The sequence below is a fragment of the Convolutriloba macropyga genome, chromosome 1, assembly GCF_964194025.1.
Source record: "Convolutriloba macropyga chromosome 1, txConMacr16.3, whole genome shotgun sequence".
Taxonomy (NCBI): Eukaryota; Metazoa; Xenacoelomorpha; order Acoela; family Convolutidae; genus Convolutriloba; species Convolutriloba macropyga.
In genome coordinates this window covers 72,311,054-72,329,719 of record NC_134468.1, presented here as the reverse complement: position 1 = coordinate 72,329,719, position 18,666 = coordinate 72,311,054, and the positions used below count along the sequence as shown (strand labels likewise).

Below are 18,666 nucleotides of genomic sequence, written 5' to 3'. Positions count from 1 at the left end.
CAAACTTGAAAAGAAGCCATAATGTGTGATATTGATGACACAGGCTAACCAAAATCAAATAATTTTAGATCATCCACAAGGAAACACTAACAATGACTACCAGACCCACACTCGCAAGCGTGGTAATCCCCAATCAACATCAACAAGTGACAACACAACAAGAACAAACACAAACCCACTCTTCCCAGCCTCCTATCTTCTCAAAGCCTCCATTTACAACCATTGCACCTCCATCAACTTCCAGTCAATATGATCCGCAAAACAATTGGATAGTTAATCGCAAGAGACCAGCTCCAGAAAATCATCAAACCAATCACGCTGAAAAAATCAAGAAATTGTCAAATATTAACGACCTGTTAACGGAAGGTGATAGAAAAAACATCCCTCACTGCCTAGACATACAGAAAACAAGAGAAGCGAAAATTAACACTGAAAACCCCAGGTTTGTTACAAACCTCAAATATGCGCTAAAAACTGAGTATAATAAATTCGCCGTATCCGAAAGGGTCAAAGTGAGCAATATCACTACAGGAGAAGACCTCTTCATGAAAGCAAGCGAACTACCCATTCTTAAAGACTTCTCTTTGAACGACAACCAAAATATATGGAGGATTAAAAACCGAAATCCGACCACAAAAACGTATAACATCAGGAACAATCAGCTGGACATTTACGCTAATGTACCATATGCGGCTATAACTGCTTTTCCTTCAACTAATGAACAGAACGAAATCACGAGAGAATCCCTAATTTCAGAAAATACGAGATTCAGACAGGAATTGTTCATCAAAGAGACGGAATTACAGGAACTGCAAATGAAATTCGAAAGTCTGCAAATGAGCAATACAGAGAAAGGAAGAACAACAAGTGATGACTACTGGAGAAGGCAGTACGTCCTAACAAAACAGCTACAAAAAACAGAAGAAAGCAACCTGAAGCAAATTAACAAAGCATTTGCTCAGAAGCACCTTGAAATAACGGCGGCTAACAAAAAGCTAGGAATGGCAAACAAGGAATTAATTGAACAGGTCAAACAACTGAACTGCAAGTTAGAGAAAGAAAAAAGGAAGAGGCAAAAACAAAAAAAACTAATAAAGTCACTGATCCCTAAGCACGAGAAGACCCCAGAGCCATGCGATGACAGTCAAGATATACAAGAGGTTCTTTTGATCGAAGACGATGGAAACAGTCCAGTGCCAAGCCCAGTCATTTTGCCCCCAGAATTTTTTGAATAATACAGCACAACATTATCGCCCTTTGCGATTAATTTTATAGCATACCATTGTCGCCCTTTGCGATTAATTTCATAACTGTCTGAACTTGTAGTAACTCATTTATATGTCTCAAGCGCAATAAAATTATATACGATGCAATATATTTCTTTTTTTAATCATTTTCTCTTCTATCTTAAAATCGGGGTGAGCTGTAGTATTACGAGAGCCGTTACAAATGAGCGGATAATTAATCCCGCATTAGAGCGAACGTATTTAGGCGCTAATTAACCATTCTTTCGCCGCGCGCTAAACAAACTAACGCTTGTTAAGACTACCAGTACACAAGTATTTAAACAACTCAGTTCGACTTATTTAAATAACACAACTTTAGGCCTGGATCTCCTCGCTTATATCCAGGATAGAAAATGTACGTTGTTGAACGTAGGCGGCCTGTAAAACCACAGTTTCTTTTGATTTAAATTACTTCTGCTTTTGACAGTTGCAATGCAGATCTTTCCCCCCAAGTTCAATAAAGATGAAGCAGATTGCTTCAGGGGAAAAGACAATAGAGTCTCATAAAAAGCCCCCAAGAAAACCATAATTGTTGCGGTTTTAGAAGAGGGGAAAAGCAGAAAACAGGCGCCTACGAAATCAATAATTGATGCTCTCAGCTTCTTAGATTTTTATTATTTTTTGGAGTTTCAATAATTTTTCCGTGAGATAAAAAAGAGTTAATTCTCTTGCCTTCTCGGCCAATAGGAAAATTAAGAAGCACCTCACTATGAACGTGAGTTTGTGATTCGCTCCCTATCGGCCCAAACGGAGCTGAGAGGAATTAATTGTTTCTCTCAGCGAAGTGGGACGGAATAAAATTAGAGAGACAAATAACAGAGCCAGCGACGAGCAGCAGACAACTGCTTTCATTTTTCTCAAAATTTAACTTCACTTTAACAATAAGATAGTCGAACAAAATTGTTTAATAACTTAGACAAATAATTCCAGATTTGATTTTATAACTTTCTTTTTCGACAAATAACATAACTGAAGAAACACCCAAGTGAACGATCGCCCAACAGCTCACCTCCAATTCACCACTACACAACTGGTAATTAGTAAGCTGTAATTTTATATTTACTCTTTTATAAATTTAATACTTTCAGCCCCCCAACTATTTTAAATTGAGACTTATAGCACAGACAGATCTTAGGCATATATCTTTGCCTTCGATTTGTTATATCTTTTGTCAAGTTTGACTGGCATACATAAAGAGATCCCGTATTGTGTGATCTGTAGCAGCCCAGCCAAATTTGATAGCTGTCAATTTAAATTAGTGTCCCCCTATGACTGATTGATCAATGCTTTGAATGTACATCAGTATATTCTAGAGAAAGGTACTTTTTGATGACAGAAGCTGCAAATAACTTCCCCCGGTTGATGAACGCACCATCAAAAGCTGATAATCTTTATTAATTTTTTAACCTAGACACATACAAAGATGAATCATATCGTCGAACGCATCACTCAATTCACGCTCGAAGCCATATATCAATGTTCGGACCCTCTGGTATACAATTCTGTTTTACAAAAGTTCAATTCACTTCTCAGACAATCGGTATCTTTATCCAAAATTGCCGGACCGAGTCAGTAGATAAAGTGAGATATTATCGGATGACAGATGACGCAGCAAAACTTTGAATAGCACCTGCGGTAGATTTCTTCAACGTAGCTGCAAAAACTCAATTACAACTTTAACACTCTCAATAACAAATTTATACTTAGATTATCTAATTGAATTGTGTTCAAATTTGAAAAAACTTAATCTCTGTTTCTTGAAGTGGTTTGATCTTGTGCTTGAAATTTTTTGAAAGACTCTATCATTTGAATCTTTGGATAACTTTGGTGTCTACTTAACAAAAGCCATTGGTTGTACAGTTTTTAATTCTATTTACAATGTCTCATTGACTGAATTTGTTGTACTTTTGATTCTTACAACTTGGAAACTGTCTTATGACCTAATGTCGCATTATATGTGACACTTAGCTCGGCTTTCTTCGGAATCTCATCACACAATGTTTTTCATGTTTTACCTGCTGGAAATGATTACTTCGACCCCCTCCTAATAAGATTTAACTCAGACACTCACTCGGGTACACAATCCAAATCACATATTTTATTGAATCAGTTACACAGTAGAGTTTATGCATTATCTTTTTGTCAGCAGCGCTTGCTAACTTTTACTCACAAAGACGAACTATTACTCTTCCTGCAACCATTGATGACTGCTTTGACTCCCGTATGACTATTATATGCTTAGACCGATGTGCAATTTTAAACCTCTTCAATTGGAGTTTCCTTAACCGCACAAACATAAGCTCTCCCGACCCATATCCTTATCAGAAGATTGGTTGGATAGAATTGTTGGTGATCATCAAAAAATAGTGGATAACTTGAAACGCAATCTACCAAGTAACAGATGAGAAATTGAATTTGTTTCAGCGACTTTCCGGCTGTCAGAACTCACTGGACTCAAGAGCACCCTGGATTTTAATCCACACCTCCTAATATCGAGTCAACTCTGTTCAACTTTCTGATTGTTGAAGTACAATGCATGTTACCAGCTCCTATAGAACCTTAGCAATGTGCGATGCAGAATCCAGCACTGATTGCTCAAGCTCAATCGCCTCTACAAATTGAACCTGTTTCCATGGTTGTTACGTATTGGGTAAATGCCTTTCCTTCACCAGTCTTGTCTTTCTCGTCTTCAGATACTATCGGTCTTCTACCCCTCATGGTCAATACCCAACCAACCAACTTCTCCCCAGGACTCTGCTCCTGAACAACCTAGAACATCAGCAAATCCAGACTCAATTGAGGAGCAGTTGACAGCCGCTCAGCTCAATCAGCTCGATAACCTTTTGTCTCCAGACATGTTAACGGCATGTTCACAACCACATCTGTCACAGCGCTCTATCACAAAAACGGTTATTCAATATATCGCAGTACCGGCAGAATACGAACGCCACCGTCCTGTTTTACACAGCAGTCAAAATTCGCAATCATCTCGCTTCCGTCTCCAACTCAAGCACGTCACTTATACCGCCATTGCTATGATGGTTGGATCAACCGGCTTCTTAGCCTTGAGGACCAGCTAGATACCCCACCATTAGGTACGGCTACTCTGATACGGACTCCCACTCAGCACTCCATACGGCTTCCTAGCGTCAATAGGAACACCGCCCTCAGCACTTTCATTCCGGTACAACGGAACCTGCACCGCCCCGCTGGATCTAACCTCAGCTACCTCCAGTTCAAAGACCCCTTAAAAATTAAAAATGAAATTGGAATTCTTGTCCCGGAAAGAGTAATCTATCCTGATCCTCAACCGGGCCATCCACTCAAACTGACTGCCAAAAGCTGCAGTATTAAGCACTTTTAAAACGAAGATCAAGACATTAACCTCCCAATACAGTGCACACAATTCGCCCCTCAATCGAAAGTGTACGACAAAATTTTTGCCCATGCCAAAAAATTTCTTTTACATGCAGCATGAAAAGGTCCCAGTGCCATCAATAACCGGAAAGCTCCCAGTGTCAAAAAAGTCAACAACTGAAAAAACAAAATATAACAGAAAAATTAATTACCGTGAAGCTGTTTGTCGATAAAAAGAAAAGTCAATTATTCAAAAGCTGCTAATACAAAACATTCAAAAAACATCTAAAAAGGACGAAAACTATATGACACAAAAATGGTCCGTGATCAAAAAATGCCATTGAATCACTGATCAACAACGGAACAAAGATTCCGCAAGTAAAGCTCAACTACCAAAATCAAGTCACCTGCTAAAAATGGACTAAATGAACAAGATAGTAATGTCAAAGGGACATGTTTTTTGTTGCCATTAGTCGCCATTCTTGTCGTTGATTGTTTCTTGCCATTCTATTTAACTGCTGGAATATTTTGATCAAAATATTTGGTTGAAAGATTTGAGTTTAAGAATCCCTTTAACATTCCGAATTTTCCTCCGAAGTTTTTCATGTGCATAATCTCAGTCGAATTTGGAAATTTAATTAACTGAACCATATTTGGCAGTTTTGAGTCTATAATCAAAATGAAGTGCAAATCTGCAAGGATATTTTTATTTTTTCAAAATTGTCGGGAATAAAGCTTTTGGCAATCAATGTAAAACTGTTCTTTTTTAATTTCAAATCTTTGATTGAACAATTCTGTTCTTCTGTTTACATCATTTTTTTGGTTTCCCCTGTCTAGTGAACCTTAAAGGCTATTTTTTTGTGTTATATAATTTACCTTTATAGAGAATTCAAGTAAGATAGATTGTGAGCTTGGATATTTCAAGGCTTTTTTTTAGCTGTGTGATTGATGCTTAAGTCTAGCATGCCTTAGCATCTCCTGGATTTTTGTCTTTAAATATCAATTTTCAAAGAACATACTACTGAATGACTGTGCTTCGATCATTAATTTTGCGCGTTTGAATTTTAGATCTTTTTTGTGGATTTCATTTCAACCTAAAAAAATGCAGCTACGGCAGTTTTCTATATTTCGAAAAGTTGAAAAAAAAACGGAAACTTTGTTGCTGGTGCGCTTATTGAGAAAATTAGTTAAAGTCCCCGACAGACATGACTTTTTGTCACACCGTTTCAGACCAAAGTCAACTCTGATCACGCCAACCCAATACCAATAAAGCCGGTGATCAGATTATTGTATAAACATAGTCATAGACGATGGTAATACTTTTTTGGTCTATTGTCCATGTTTGTGCGCGCGACCACAATACTGCTCTAATTGAGGTCTGCAAACACACAATGCGCGTTTGATTCGGACCTGATCAGAGGCCATTTCCCTCTAACACGTCAACTTGAGAACAGGTATGATGAAGCTCAGATTTTAATTCAATCCCAATCTCCCACATTCCTTAATTCTCAATGGATGAGCAATATAACTTGTATTAGTGCCTTAGAAGATCTCAATTTCAGAATTTTTTGCACGACAAATCACATGAGGTCTCTACCTTAAATCAAAAAGAAAAAGAGATAAGAAGAGGGAAGAGTGTTTAAAAGGTACAGGAAACAATTTTTTTTTTGAAAAAAGTGGTTGTATATTTTTTAACATTAAATTTCAACCAGAATCTTATTCCTCTTTTCTTTTCACAAAAAACTAATGACACAAAAATGGTCCGTGAACACAAAGTGCCATTGAATCACTGATCAACGATGAAAAAAATATTCATCAAGTAAAGCTCAGTAACCAAAATTAAGTCAACTTCTAAAAACGGACTAATTGAACGAGCACTATGAAGAACAAGGCTGCAAGGAATTATTTTTATGTTTTCAAAATTGTCTGGAACAAAGTTTATGGCAATCAATTTAAACTTTTTTTTATCTAATTTCAAGTTTTTGGTTGAATTTTTTTGTTCTTGTATTTTAGAACATTCTTCTGGTTTCCCTTGTCTAGTGAACTTTACAGGCTATTTTTTTCTGTTATATAATTTGCCTTTATGGAGAATTCAAGTAAGATTGATTGTGAGATTTTTCAAGGCCTTTTAGCTGTGTAATTATTGTTTAGGTCTAGCAGGCCTCAAGTGCTCCTGGATTTAGTTTTTTGATTATCGATTTTCAAGGAACATGCTACGGACGTCATGAACCACTGTGCTCCGATCTATTAATTTTGTGCGTGTAATTTTTAGATCTCAGTTTTTTTTGTGGATTTCATTTCAAACTAAAAAAATGCAGCAACGGCAGTTTTCTAAAATTGCATACGGCTATTGAGTCCACTTGCAATTTGATCAATGAGAAATTAACGAGAAAAATATATGAGAAATTAAAAAAATAGCAAAATTTAACATTAAAGATAAAAATGCAGCTCATTGAAAATCTTTATTGGCTCTTGTTCGGTTTTCATATTATACACGTGAACACATAATTGGCAATTATTATTACAAGTTGATGTTCCAGACAGAAGTGACCATTGATCAGACCATCTCACACCGAAATATTCTCTGATACTTTGTGCGATCAAAGACTCATATGCACTCGAAGCGTTGTTACTTCTAATAATCCCTGTAATTTTTATCTGAAAACCCACCGTTTGCGTTTGATTTGGATATGATCAGATTTTATATCAAAAGCAAAATTTCCCGTCATTCCTTCTCGATGGATGAGCAAGATAATTCTGATGAATGCTTTAGAATATCAAGATTACATATTCATTGTATGAAATTTTACACGACGTAGCTACATCAAATCCAATAGAAATTGAGATGGGAAATAGGATAAAATTTTAAAAAGGAACTGAAAACTAAAAGTTTTATTTAAAAAATAGTTGTAAATAGTTATACAAATTTTAATGAGTACAGATAAACAAAAAATATGTTCATGTTCTAAAAATCTTAAGGAGCAGTTATTGGAGTTTGAACGACCAAATAACTTCAGTCGTTACAAAGTTGATAATTCTGCAATAGCTACTCACCATAATGCACCAATTATGTAAATGGTAAGCTACAGTATTCTTCACAATTTTATAATTTTATGGTCTCCTTTCAAGTTCAAAAAACATTGAGCTAAAAATGAACTAGGTTTTTAGAAGAAACCTGAAAACTGTGTGCATGATTTTTTCTGTAAAAGCAGAAATCGATCTCTACGTTGACAAAAAGGTCCTCTGGATGACAAACTAAAAAAGAGAAAACAGTTAAAAAAATGGTTTTCCCCTAACTAACCAAATTGCGCCAAGAAAGAATAGCAATACAAAAATAGCGATTACCGAAGACATAGTATGGCAGACACATAGAGGCCCTGAAAATAGCCCTGAAATGTTTTATAGAGTTAGGTAAAACTTCCTTTGCGCAAAGCAGACGTATACAACTATACGCGGGACTGGGTGACTTGTTGAAACAACATGAAGATAAGCCTAAATTATTACAACAAGAAAAATATATGTAGCCGGAGGCAATATAGCTGGTATACAAGTTCGGTAGATCTTCTAGTTAGTAAAAGCATTCAATATGTAATATAGAATTTGGTGTTATATGTCTGCGATTGAATGGAAAGTACATCGTAGATTTCTGTGTGCTGCGCCTATGGGGGGTAAAAATTTTTAATTGGGAAGCAATTTGCAGCTACAAATTTCACGCAATTCTGAGGAATTCTTTGAATTTAAGTACAGTAATTTTTTAGGGTTCACTTGGGTCGTCCATTTGTGAATTATCAGGTCGGTCAAGAGTTACAGGTTTTCCTGGCTAGTGAAGTCCTATAGGTGCCAGTTTTATCCCAGTGCTTTGTTTTAGTGAGAGTTTTTATGCCAAGGGGAGAGAACTATTTGTATATGAGTCGGTTGGTCTCTCTGTACAGAGAACCCTTTTAAACCTTTAATATTGCTTGACTCTACTGTTTTATAAGTTTAGCTTCTTTTTCGCTTCCTTGTTAGCTGCTGTGAGCTGCCTATCGCCTAGAGAGCTAAGACAGCAACACGATGCTACGGTGAGCTATTTTTCCCGATCTAGGAAAAAAAGAAAAAGGAACTATTAGGTTGAAAATCTCAACTGATGCAAAAAGTAATACATAATAAAAAAGGAAAAAAAATAGGAATGGGATTGTGATTGAAATTTAGGGTAAAAAATTATTCACTACTATCTTTTTTTTTCAAAAAAGGATTTTGTTTATTGTAATTTAAACACTCTTCCGATTTCTTATCTCTTTTTCTATTTGATTTAAGGTAGCGATATCGTGCAATGAGTCTGTAATTTAGATCTTCTAAGGCACTAATACGAGTTATCTTGCTCATCCAATCAAAATTGAGGAATTTAAGTAAATTTGGGATTGATATAAAATCTGCGCTTCATCATATCTGTTCTCAAGTTGACATGTTAGACGGAATTGACCTCTGATCAGATCCGACTCAAACCCACACTGTGTGTTTTCAGACCACAATTAGAGGAGTTTTAGCGCGCACAAACATGGACAATGGACTAAAAAAATATCTTGCCATCGTGTATGACTATGTGTACACAATAAGCTGATCGCCGTCTTTATTGGTATTGGGTTGGCCTGATCAGAGGTGATTTTGGTATGGAACGGTCTGAAAAAAATTTCATGTCTGTCTGGGACTTCAACTTGTTTTATTGGTTGCCAACTTTGTTGTCATCTGAAAAAAGAACTGAAAAACGAACGATGCAACGGTTTTCGTCGATGAGATGCATTATCATCTTTTATAATATGATTTGCCATTTTCTTCTGAGTTTTTTCTCATTTATTCCGTTTGTTTTCTCATTAAACGCGCCAGGAAGAAAATTTCTAATAACAATTTTCCATTTTTTTTATTCCATGAAACCTTGACAGGGAAACCCTGAAAATTGCAAGTCGACTCGTGTTAACAGTATGGAAATATAGCAATCTGCCTTTGCTGCTTATCTTGAAATAAAACCAAACAAAAACAGATCTAAAATTCAAAAGCGTAATATTAATAGATTGGAGCACAATTGTTCATGACGTCCTTGAAAATTGATAATTAAAAAAATAAATTCAGTAAAATCTGAGGCATGCTAGACTTAAGCATTAATCATTCAGCTAAAAGGCCTTAAATCATCTGATCTTACAATTATTTCACTTCAGCAACAGACTTGATTTCTTCATAAGGGTAATTTAGTTAAAACTCAAAGAAATCATGCTTCAAAAAATCATTCAAGTGAAACCGAAAGAAATATTCAACCAAAGAATTCGCCTTAAAAGAAGAGACATTTACAATAAATGCACTTAACTACCAGATAAAACTTAAAAATTTCAAACTAACGCTTCGTAGCGGCTTTTTTTAAATGGAAAACAGAAACAAAACAACCTAATGTCATTCAGTTGTTTAAAATTCCAATTGAGACCGAAATCATGGAAGACTAAAAAAACGGCGTAAATCCAGTCCTAAAATCAAATCTTTCAAGTAAGCATTTTCTGCAAAATGCACCAACAGGAGTAAAGAATCGCAACAAACTTTGTTTCGGAGTGTTTAAAAACATATAGCACAAAAGAAATTTGTCCCTTCGACGTTTTTATCCAGTTCGTTTCGGTAATTGACCTCCACTTGCAGTATCGTTGCTCCATCGTTGGTCAGTGATGCAAAAGCACTTTTAGTTTACATTTTTTGTGTATTGACCATTTGGGTTCCAGACTGTTTTTGTTTTTTTTTGTATAAAATCTTTTATGTCATGGACGTTTCTTTGTAATAACAGCTTTTCCGTCATTGAACATTTTCACATATGTAGCTTTTCTGACGTTGACCTTTCTGGCACTGGAAGCTTTCCGGTCATTGAACTTTTCAAAATGGATGCAAAACGCTATGCTTGATGTTTTAGGGGGCTTTAAAACTTGTGAAGATGTGAAGCCTAATTATTTATATAGCGTGTCCCATAAAAATGAAATAAGCGAACTTTTCAAAAGCGACAGGTTAGAGCTCAAAGGTCAAAGTTCAAATTTAAAGCACCTAGAAAAAATTGATGCATGAAAACTTATGGAGAAAATGTTGACATTCAAATGAACACATTGATGCTCAATTGCACGTTTTTGTCGTTTTTCGAACGTTCGCTTATTTCAACTTTATGGGACAGACTATAGTTCAACTAAGCAAACGTTTTTAAAACACTGTTCACGTTGCTCATTGAATGCTCAATGTCATGTTTTGGAGTTTTTCGAATATAGTTTGTTCATAGTCTGTCACATAAAGTTGAAATAAGCGAACGTTCGAAAAACGCCAAAAACGTACAATTGACATCAATGTGCTTTTTGAATGTCAACGTTTTCTCATTAATTTGTCATTCATCAACTGTTTCTACATGTTTAAAGTTTGTACTCTGACCTTTGAACTCTTACCTGTGGCTTTTGAAACGTTCGCTTATTTCAATTTTATGGGACACGCTATATTTCAACGTTATATGAGACAGACTATAGTCTGTCCCATAAAGTTTGAAATAAGCGAACGTTAGAAAAACGCCAAAAACGTGCAAATGAGCATCAATGTGCTCATTTGAATATCAATGTTTTGTCCGATAAGTTTCTATTCATCATTTTTTCTACGTTTTAAATTTGAACTTTGACCTTTGAACTCTAACTTTTGGCTTTTGAAACGTTCGCTAATTTCAACTTTATGGGACACGCTATATATAATCAGTCCTATAAAGTTACAACGCTATCGAACGTTTGAAAGGTCAAAGTTAAAAATTAAAACATGTAGATATCTAGCAAAACACTGCCCATTTGCATGCCTCGAGCTTTTCGAACGTTCGCTTGTGTTGCAACTTTATGGGACTTATAGTCAGTCCCATAAAGTTGCAACGCTATCGAACGTTTGAAAGGTCAAAGTTAAAATTTAAAACAAGCAGATATCTAGCAAAACAATGCCCATTTGCATGCCTTGAACTTTTCGAACGTTAGCTTGTGTTGCAACTTTATGGGACTTATTATCAGTCCCATAAAGTTGCAACGCTATCCAACGTTTCAAAGGTCAAAGGTCAATTTTAAAACATGCAAAGATCAGTACTTCGTTGTTCATTTGCAAGTCAGGAGTTTTTCGTACGTTCGTTTGCGTTGCAACTAGCGTGTCCCATAAAGTTGAAATAAGCGAACGTTTCCAAAGCCACAGGTTGGAGTTCAAAGGTCAAAGTTCAAATTTAAAACATGTAGAAAAAATTGATAAATAGAAACTTAATGGAAAAAACGTTGACTTTCAAATGACCAATTTGATGCTCACTTGCCTGTTTTTGACGTTCTCGAACGTTCGCTTATTTCAACTTTATGGGACAGACTATATCTGAAAGCAAGCTATATGAACTGAACTCAAATCACTCATATATCTAATACTATTACCCTAGCCAATAATGAGGTGATCACAGACACCACAAACAAAATATCAGTTCTCTTAATCTCTGATCTTAATTTAGTTCAGAAAGTTATTAAAGTAAAATGTCTCGACCTTGCGACGTTTGACCCGACCCTATATCAAACATCAAGTTAACAAATCTATCGAAGTCTGTTCTATTATTAATTGTTTTCGAAGAGCAGACTTATCTGCAATGATTCACCACTAATTTACCCCTAGTTAGGCGCCAGTTGACCTCTGATTAAATCTGCTTTAAACATCAGTCGAATCTCTGCTGTTTTCGGTTTCGCTCTTTCCATTCAACACTCAATTACAATATTACAAGGTCAAGTTATCAGTCATAGTCATGTATGCAAACTCGTTCAAACTAGACGGTGTCCTTTTCCAGGGACCATTCACTAAAGCGTCAGTTTTAGCAGCCAAGTACATGAAGAGCCTCCCTGATGACGTATTCCTCTGTACATATCCCAGAAGTGGAACAACCTGGGTGCAAAATATCCTTATTGCGCTTTATTTTGGAGTCGATAAAGTAAAATCTTCCAGCGCTGTGGAAAGCATTGCTTTATTTCCTCTTCTGGAATTGAAGACCCCAAGAGGAAAGTTCGGTAGCCAATTAGCTAATGAAATTCCTAAAGGTCAGCAAAGGTTGCTGAAAAACCACTCCCCTCCTAACTTAGCTCCCATTGATATTTTCACAAAGAAAAGGAGGACAATTATTGTGGTTCGCAATCCGAAAGATGTGGCTTTGAGTTTCAACGAGTTCTGTCAAGCTAACCCCCAGTTAGCTAAGTTCTACCATTGTGATGGATTGGAAGAGTTTCTGGCTCTATTCCTTGAGGGCGAAGTTCCACGTAGTAGTTGGTGGGATTGGACGAAAGAGTGGATTGCAAAATGCAGGTTACAATAAACAACAAGCTTTTTTATACCAATAGGACGATTGATATGGTCTTCAAAAATGGCGACCCGTACCTAACTCTCAGCCGAATTCAGTACTGAGTCAGTCAAATTCAGGTCACAGTTTGCACTGAATTTGTCTGATTCAGAGCTAATTCAGTGATTCATTCTGAATTATCTTCTGATTCAGAAAAATACGGAATACTTTCTCTGAATTTTGCTCTGACTCAGAGAAATTCAGAATTCACTTCAGTTCTGAAATCCTTCTGAATCAGTACTGAAACCTGAAACTTCTCCGAAAATGTTCCGAATCAGTACTGATTGTCACTGAAACTTTGGTACTGGGATCGATATATACTATTTTTGAGCGTAGAATATCTTACAGTTGTTCGTTTGGTTTTCGCTGACAGTCGAGGCACATATGTTATCTACTTCTACAATTTCCTATACAAAACTAATAATTATATGACAGTGACCAAGGAATTTTAGCACAGGAGAAAACTAAAACTTTCTTTTTCAGAGCAAATCCGGATTCAATTCTCCTTATACACTATGAAGACCTGCACAGTAACTATTCGGACACCATTGATAAAATTACAGATTTCTTGAACCTTACCAAACGAACCACAGAGGAAATTTGTGAGCTGAGAGAGGAAACAAACGTGGAAAAAATGAGAGCCATATACGAAAAGAGCGCTGTGAGCTTCATTGTGAACAAGGGAGAGAATAAGAGATGGCAATCCGAGTTCCCAACGGAATATATTGCCAAATTTGACAATATGACAAAAAAGTATTTCGAAAACGACGAGATAATTGACAAATTTGTTTAACATTTTCAGGTGTTGCTGTACTTAAAATTTGATTGGGTATAACAGTAGGGGCTTTTAAAGCTTTTAGATGAGTGACGTTAGGGCCTTTTAGTTGTATTATGTAGTTATTGTATTATTGTTTCAACTTTTGCTACAAAAATATTGTAATTTGTCATTTCTTTGATGTTTTATTTTGATGTTTTATATATTGATTTATTGATGTTTTATATATTGTCGCTTCAAATCAAAAAACAAAAATTTGCCAGCTTTAATCCTAGTCGTCAAAGAAAATTGTTTTTTGGGAGCTCTACGTAGAGTTTCATAGAAGAAGAAATGTCAACACCAGATGAAAAAAAATCAGAAACTTTTCTTGTGCTTAAAAACGATTGAAAGGTCCTATATGGCATTAATCATAAAAAAACCACATGTGGCACTTTTACCAATGATTCAATGACATGATTGTTACGAAATTAGAAATACTAATTAATAGTCGCTCAGCGATAGCTGGGGCTATTATTGCGCTTCTCTTGGTTTTTTACAATTCAAAGAATTTGAACTGTATTGGGGCGCTGTCTTTTTTTTAAAGATCTGTTCACACATTTTTATGATATTTGAAGTAAAATTGTAGTGAATTTGTTCACGCCGAAGCAAGAAGTGGAGCGAAAAAGCGAGTGCTTTTGCGGCGGGAAATTTTTTTGCTCTAATTTCAAAGTAGTTTGAAAACGGAGCTTGAAAAATTCGCTTTCTCGCTAGCGTTTTTTCACAAGCTATAATTTCACTTCGATTTTTACTATTTTTTCGATTTTTTGGATCAGTTTTTTTAGATAAATTATCAATCCATTCATAGTTCATTCTAGGCCTAGCTGTTTTAATTGAACCAAATTTTCATTTCTCACTGGTGGTTTTTGTTCACGTGTGGTTTTTTGAAATCGATCTTCTGTTTTTTTTTTGAAATTTGATCTGTTTTTTTAGAAATTTTCCTAATTCACTCAAAGTCCATTCGCGGTCTAGTTTTTTTGTTTATTAAAGGAAAATTTTTTGAGTTGTACGTCAGGACTTGTCCTGCTATGTTTTTTTTAAAATGTGTTGACACATTTTTCAATGACTTTGATCTTTCAAAACGGGATAAACAGGTAAAGCCGAGCAGGCAATAGTTCTTTTAGAGGCACAGAGTGAGCTTTAGTAGTGTTTCAAGTGCTAAGAGTGATGCAGCTAATGTGAAGGCCTTAATTTAAGGTTAACAGGTCATTTTAGGAGTTTTTGGGCTCAAAATGATACAACTTTTCAAGTTTTCCATTTTGTTTGATTAGTCTTAGAATGAAGTTTTAAAAAATTTATGAATGATTTTTACGAGACAAAATAACATGTTACGACTTTTTTATTAGCTAAAAGTTTTGGTACTACAAACACAAACACGCAAAATTATACAAGTATTTGCAGTTTTTTAAAATTTTTTGTCATTTTGAGTTTATCCAGCTTCAAGGGCCGGGGAATCTCCTTTAAGGATTTATAATAGGGCAATGCATAGCTTCTAGTAACATTGGATTGATTTTCAGCATATTAATGTCTAATTTTAGCATTTTTTGGATAAAATCTGCAGTTTTTTTAGGTTTCCAAATTTTTTGTAAATTTTTGAAAATTGTTCATTCTCAAGTTCCCGTATTCTAAACCACGGTTAAAAAGTCACTGTATGGTTGTTAGTTTCAATAAAATTGTTTGCAACAATTTAAATATTTGAATTTTAGAAATTTTTAGACGAAATTTGCATTTTTAAATTTTCTTAAACTCTTTTCTTTTCAGTTTTTCTTGCCTCAGTAGCCAGCTAACCTCATCCAGGTTTTGATAGTATGTTATTAATTGGTTTCTAGGGAGCAAATGAATGGTTTTCAACATTTTAAAACGAGTTTCTATATTTTGAAATTTGAGATTTTTGCCTATCGCTTTTTGAGCCAATGAAATTTTTAATGCTTGGAATTGGGTTAATGGAAAGCCTCTAGAGACACGGAAATGGTTCTGAAAATATTAGTGCAACAATTTTCAGCAAGATTTCACAAAAATGTGAAATTGATTTCAGTTTTTTAAAAATTTTGTCGTTTTCGTGTTAATCGATCTTCAAGAGCCAATGATTTTTTTCAGGTCTCGCAGATATAATACTGATATTTTGTGTTTTTGGCTGGCTTCGTTCAATTGATCTGCTGGTCAAGTAGAGTTTTTCATTCAATTCTTTTAATTGTTTTTCAGGTCCTGTCCTGCTATCTTTTTTATTTCGCCAAGATTTCACGATCATATGACGTCACAATCACTTCAAATCTGCTTTTTGTTCATTTGTTCATGCAGTTTCAACTGAAGTGCGTGTGTGACGTCATTTTTCGCTCTTAGTGAAGCGAGTTTTTTTGTTCATTAGCGTGATTAAAGTTTTGGTCACACTTGACTTACCTCCCTCTCGAATATGTCTTCCTCACTTCAAAATTGACTAATATTTCCTTTAATTCAGAGATAAAGTCAAATGAGTGTTTGTCACTCTATGTGAAGGTTAGTTGAGAGCAGCTAATAGAGGCAGCAAAACATTATATAGACGTTTAATCAAAATATGTCAAATCAAACTTCAATGAAAAGACGATTTTTTGGTCTGTCTTACTGTTTTTTTTTGAGACTGCAGATCTACGAAGCCACTGCGTCTACTTTTTGGCAATCTGTAAGCTATGTGTAAAAAAATATTCTAGAATGGTTTAAATTCTATCTATTGAATAGAATACAGTTTGTATTATTGAAAATCAGTTTTTCGAAGAGGTTGTTGCCTTGGAAAACGGAGTTGCTCAAGGGTCGGTTTTATAAAACTTGCCTGCTTTTTTCAACACAACATTCTTGTGGAAAATTAAACAAAGAGAAAACATCCATTGTCGGATGGCTACATTCAAACAAGCTGGAAATCAACCTTTCAAAAAATATGTTCTACAATTTTTGATATAAAAAATAGCACGCGACTACATGGAGACTGCTTTTTAGATAACTGTAATCATTTCAACTATTAAGAACAATTATTGTCCCATAATTATTTTGGTTTATGGAGTATTCAAAAGTTTTCATTTCAATTTTTTGAATTGTTTTTCAGGACTTGTCCTGCTACGTTTTTTATGTCAAGATTATTGTTACGACAATATGACGTCACAACCACTTCAAATCAGCTTCCTGTTCATTCTTTCATGCAATTTCAACTGAAGTGCTTGAATGACGTTATTTTTCGCTCTTAGTGGAGCGAGTTTTTTTGATTCGCGTGATTAAGTTTTAGTCACACTTGACTTACCTTCCTCTCGGAAATGACTTCCTCACATCGAAATTAACTTATATTTTAATTCATTGAAATAAGGTCAAATGTTTTTTTTTCACTCTAAATGAAGGTTTTTTTGTTGGCAGCTAATGGAGGCAGCAAAAACTTTTATAGTTTTTTTAAAAAAAAATGTGACATATCAGACCTCAATGATTACTTTTTTTTAAACAGCAGATCAACGAAGTCATTGCGGCTATTTTCTGGCAATCTAACAGCTATGTTTAGAAGTTGGAAAACTGCTTTGGAATAGTTTAAATCCTATCGGTCGGATAAAACAGTGTGTACTATGGCATAACATTTTTTCTAATAGGTTGTTGCATCTGAAAACGGATCTCAAGGGTCGGTTTTATGAAACCTGTTTGCTTTTTCCAACACAGCACTCTTGTGGAGAATTAAACAAAGATATAACATCCATAGTCGGATGGCTACATTCAAATAAGCTGAAAATCATCCAACCAATAAATATGTTCTAATCCTTTTTGATATAAAAATTAGCAAGCGACTACATGGAGACTGCTTTTTATATAACTGTCATCCTTTCAATGTAGGAATAATTTTTGACTCATAATTATTTTGATTTATTGATATACTACACTGGGTTGTCTACAAAAAAATTGAGAAATTGCAAAATAAAATTCCAATAATTTTCAAAAAACCTTAGGACCCAATCTTCCACATTTTTTATGAATTCTTAAGTGTTACTAAATTTTACTTGAAACATTTACATAAGATTAGCTTCAAGTGCTACCACAAAGTTCACGAAATTGTAGAAATGAATGGGATGCTGAATGTTGATTGTAGTCATAGCCACGGGACACTTTCCAAAACAGCACAACTTATTACTCTAATATCATCCAAGAATAAACTGTTAACACTGTCACCTGAACATAGATGTCGAGTATTAATGAATTTTTTGTTGCTAAAAAGTGCGGACGAATTCTGAAAAATGAATTGATTCAGAATTTTGTTAACCGTTTCCACTATAGTGTGATATTGCAGAACATTCTATTCAAAGAACTTGTGTTCAAGTAACCTGCTTTTTTTTCGTGGCGTTTCATAAAGATACGAGAGTATCGCCAAACTTCCACTCCTAATTTACATTAAATGATTATCGTTGTCATTTTATCATTTATAGCATTTATATGGGAGAAATTCAATTCTGTCTTTCATTCATTCAAATTACTGAGGACAGTAGATTTTAAGTGAGATGTGAACTTTTGAGCTAACTTGCGGAAAACATACTTTGAGACCTTTTTCGAAACTTGTTGGAACTTAGAAGCTGAGTAGCTGAGCTTTACCACTTGATTGTGTTGATGAAAAACTATTGTAAAGCTCAGTGACTTAGCTTCTAATTTCCAAGTTTCGAAAATGCTTTCTATATATGTTTACCGCAAGTTAGTTCAAAACTTTACATCTCACTTGAAACCTACTGCCCTGACTAATTTGAATGAATGATTGAATGAATTGAGTATCTTCAATTTAAATGATAAATTGACACGGATTATTCAATCCATTAATATAGATTAGCAGGAGTGGACGTTCGGCGATA

General features: G+C 35.1%; 2 protein-coding genes across 2 annotated transcripts in view; one reads left to right on the top strand and one right to left on the bottom strand.

Annotated features, from left to right (window-relative positions):
* The window catches only part of LOC142342349 (uncharacterized), a 337,600-nt gene that overhangs the window by 41,493 nt on the left and 277,441 nt on the right, over window positions 1-18,666 (bottom strand). The gene's annotated exons all lie outside the window — the stretch shown is intronic.
* Window positions 11,967-14,061, top strand: LOC142351239 (sulfotransferase 1A2-like). Its single transcript, XM_075403383.1, has 2 exons — window positions 11,967-12,983; window positions 13,501-14,061. Exons 1-2 carry the CDS (start codon window positions 12,433-12,435, stop codon window positions 13,808-13,810), a joined length of 861 nt encoding a protein of 286 aa, XP_075259498.1. The 5' UTR covers window positions 11,967-12,432; the 3' UTR covers window positions 13,811-14,061.

Coding starts and splice junctions, on each gene's coding strand:
- LOC142351239 (XM_075403383.1), top strand. CDS start 12,433: ATGTATGCAAACTCGTTCAAACTAGACGGTGTCCTTTTCCAGGGACCA. Junction 12,984..13,500: donor GAGTGGATTGCAAAATGCAG/GTTACAATAAAC, acceptor TTTCTTTTTCAG/AGCAAATCCGGATTCAATTC.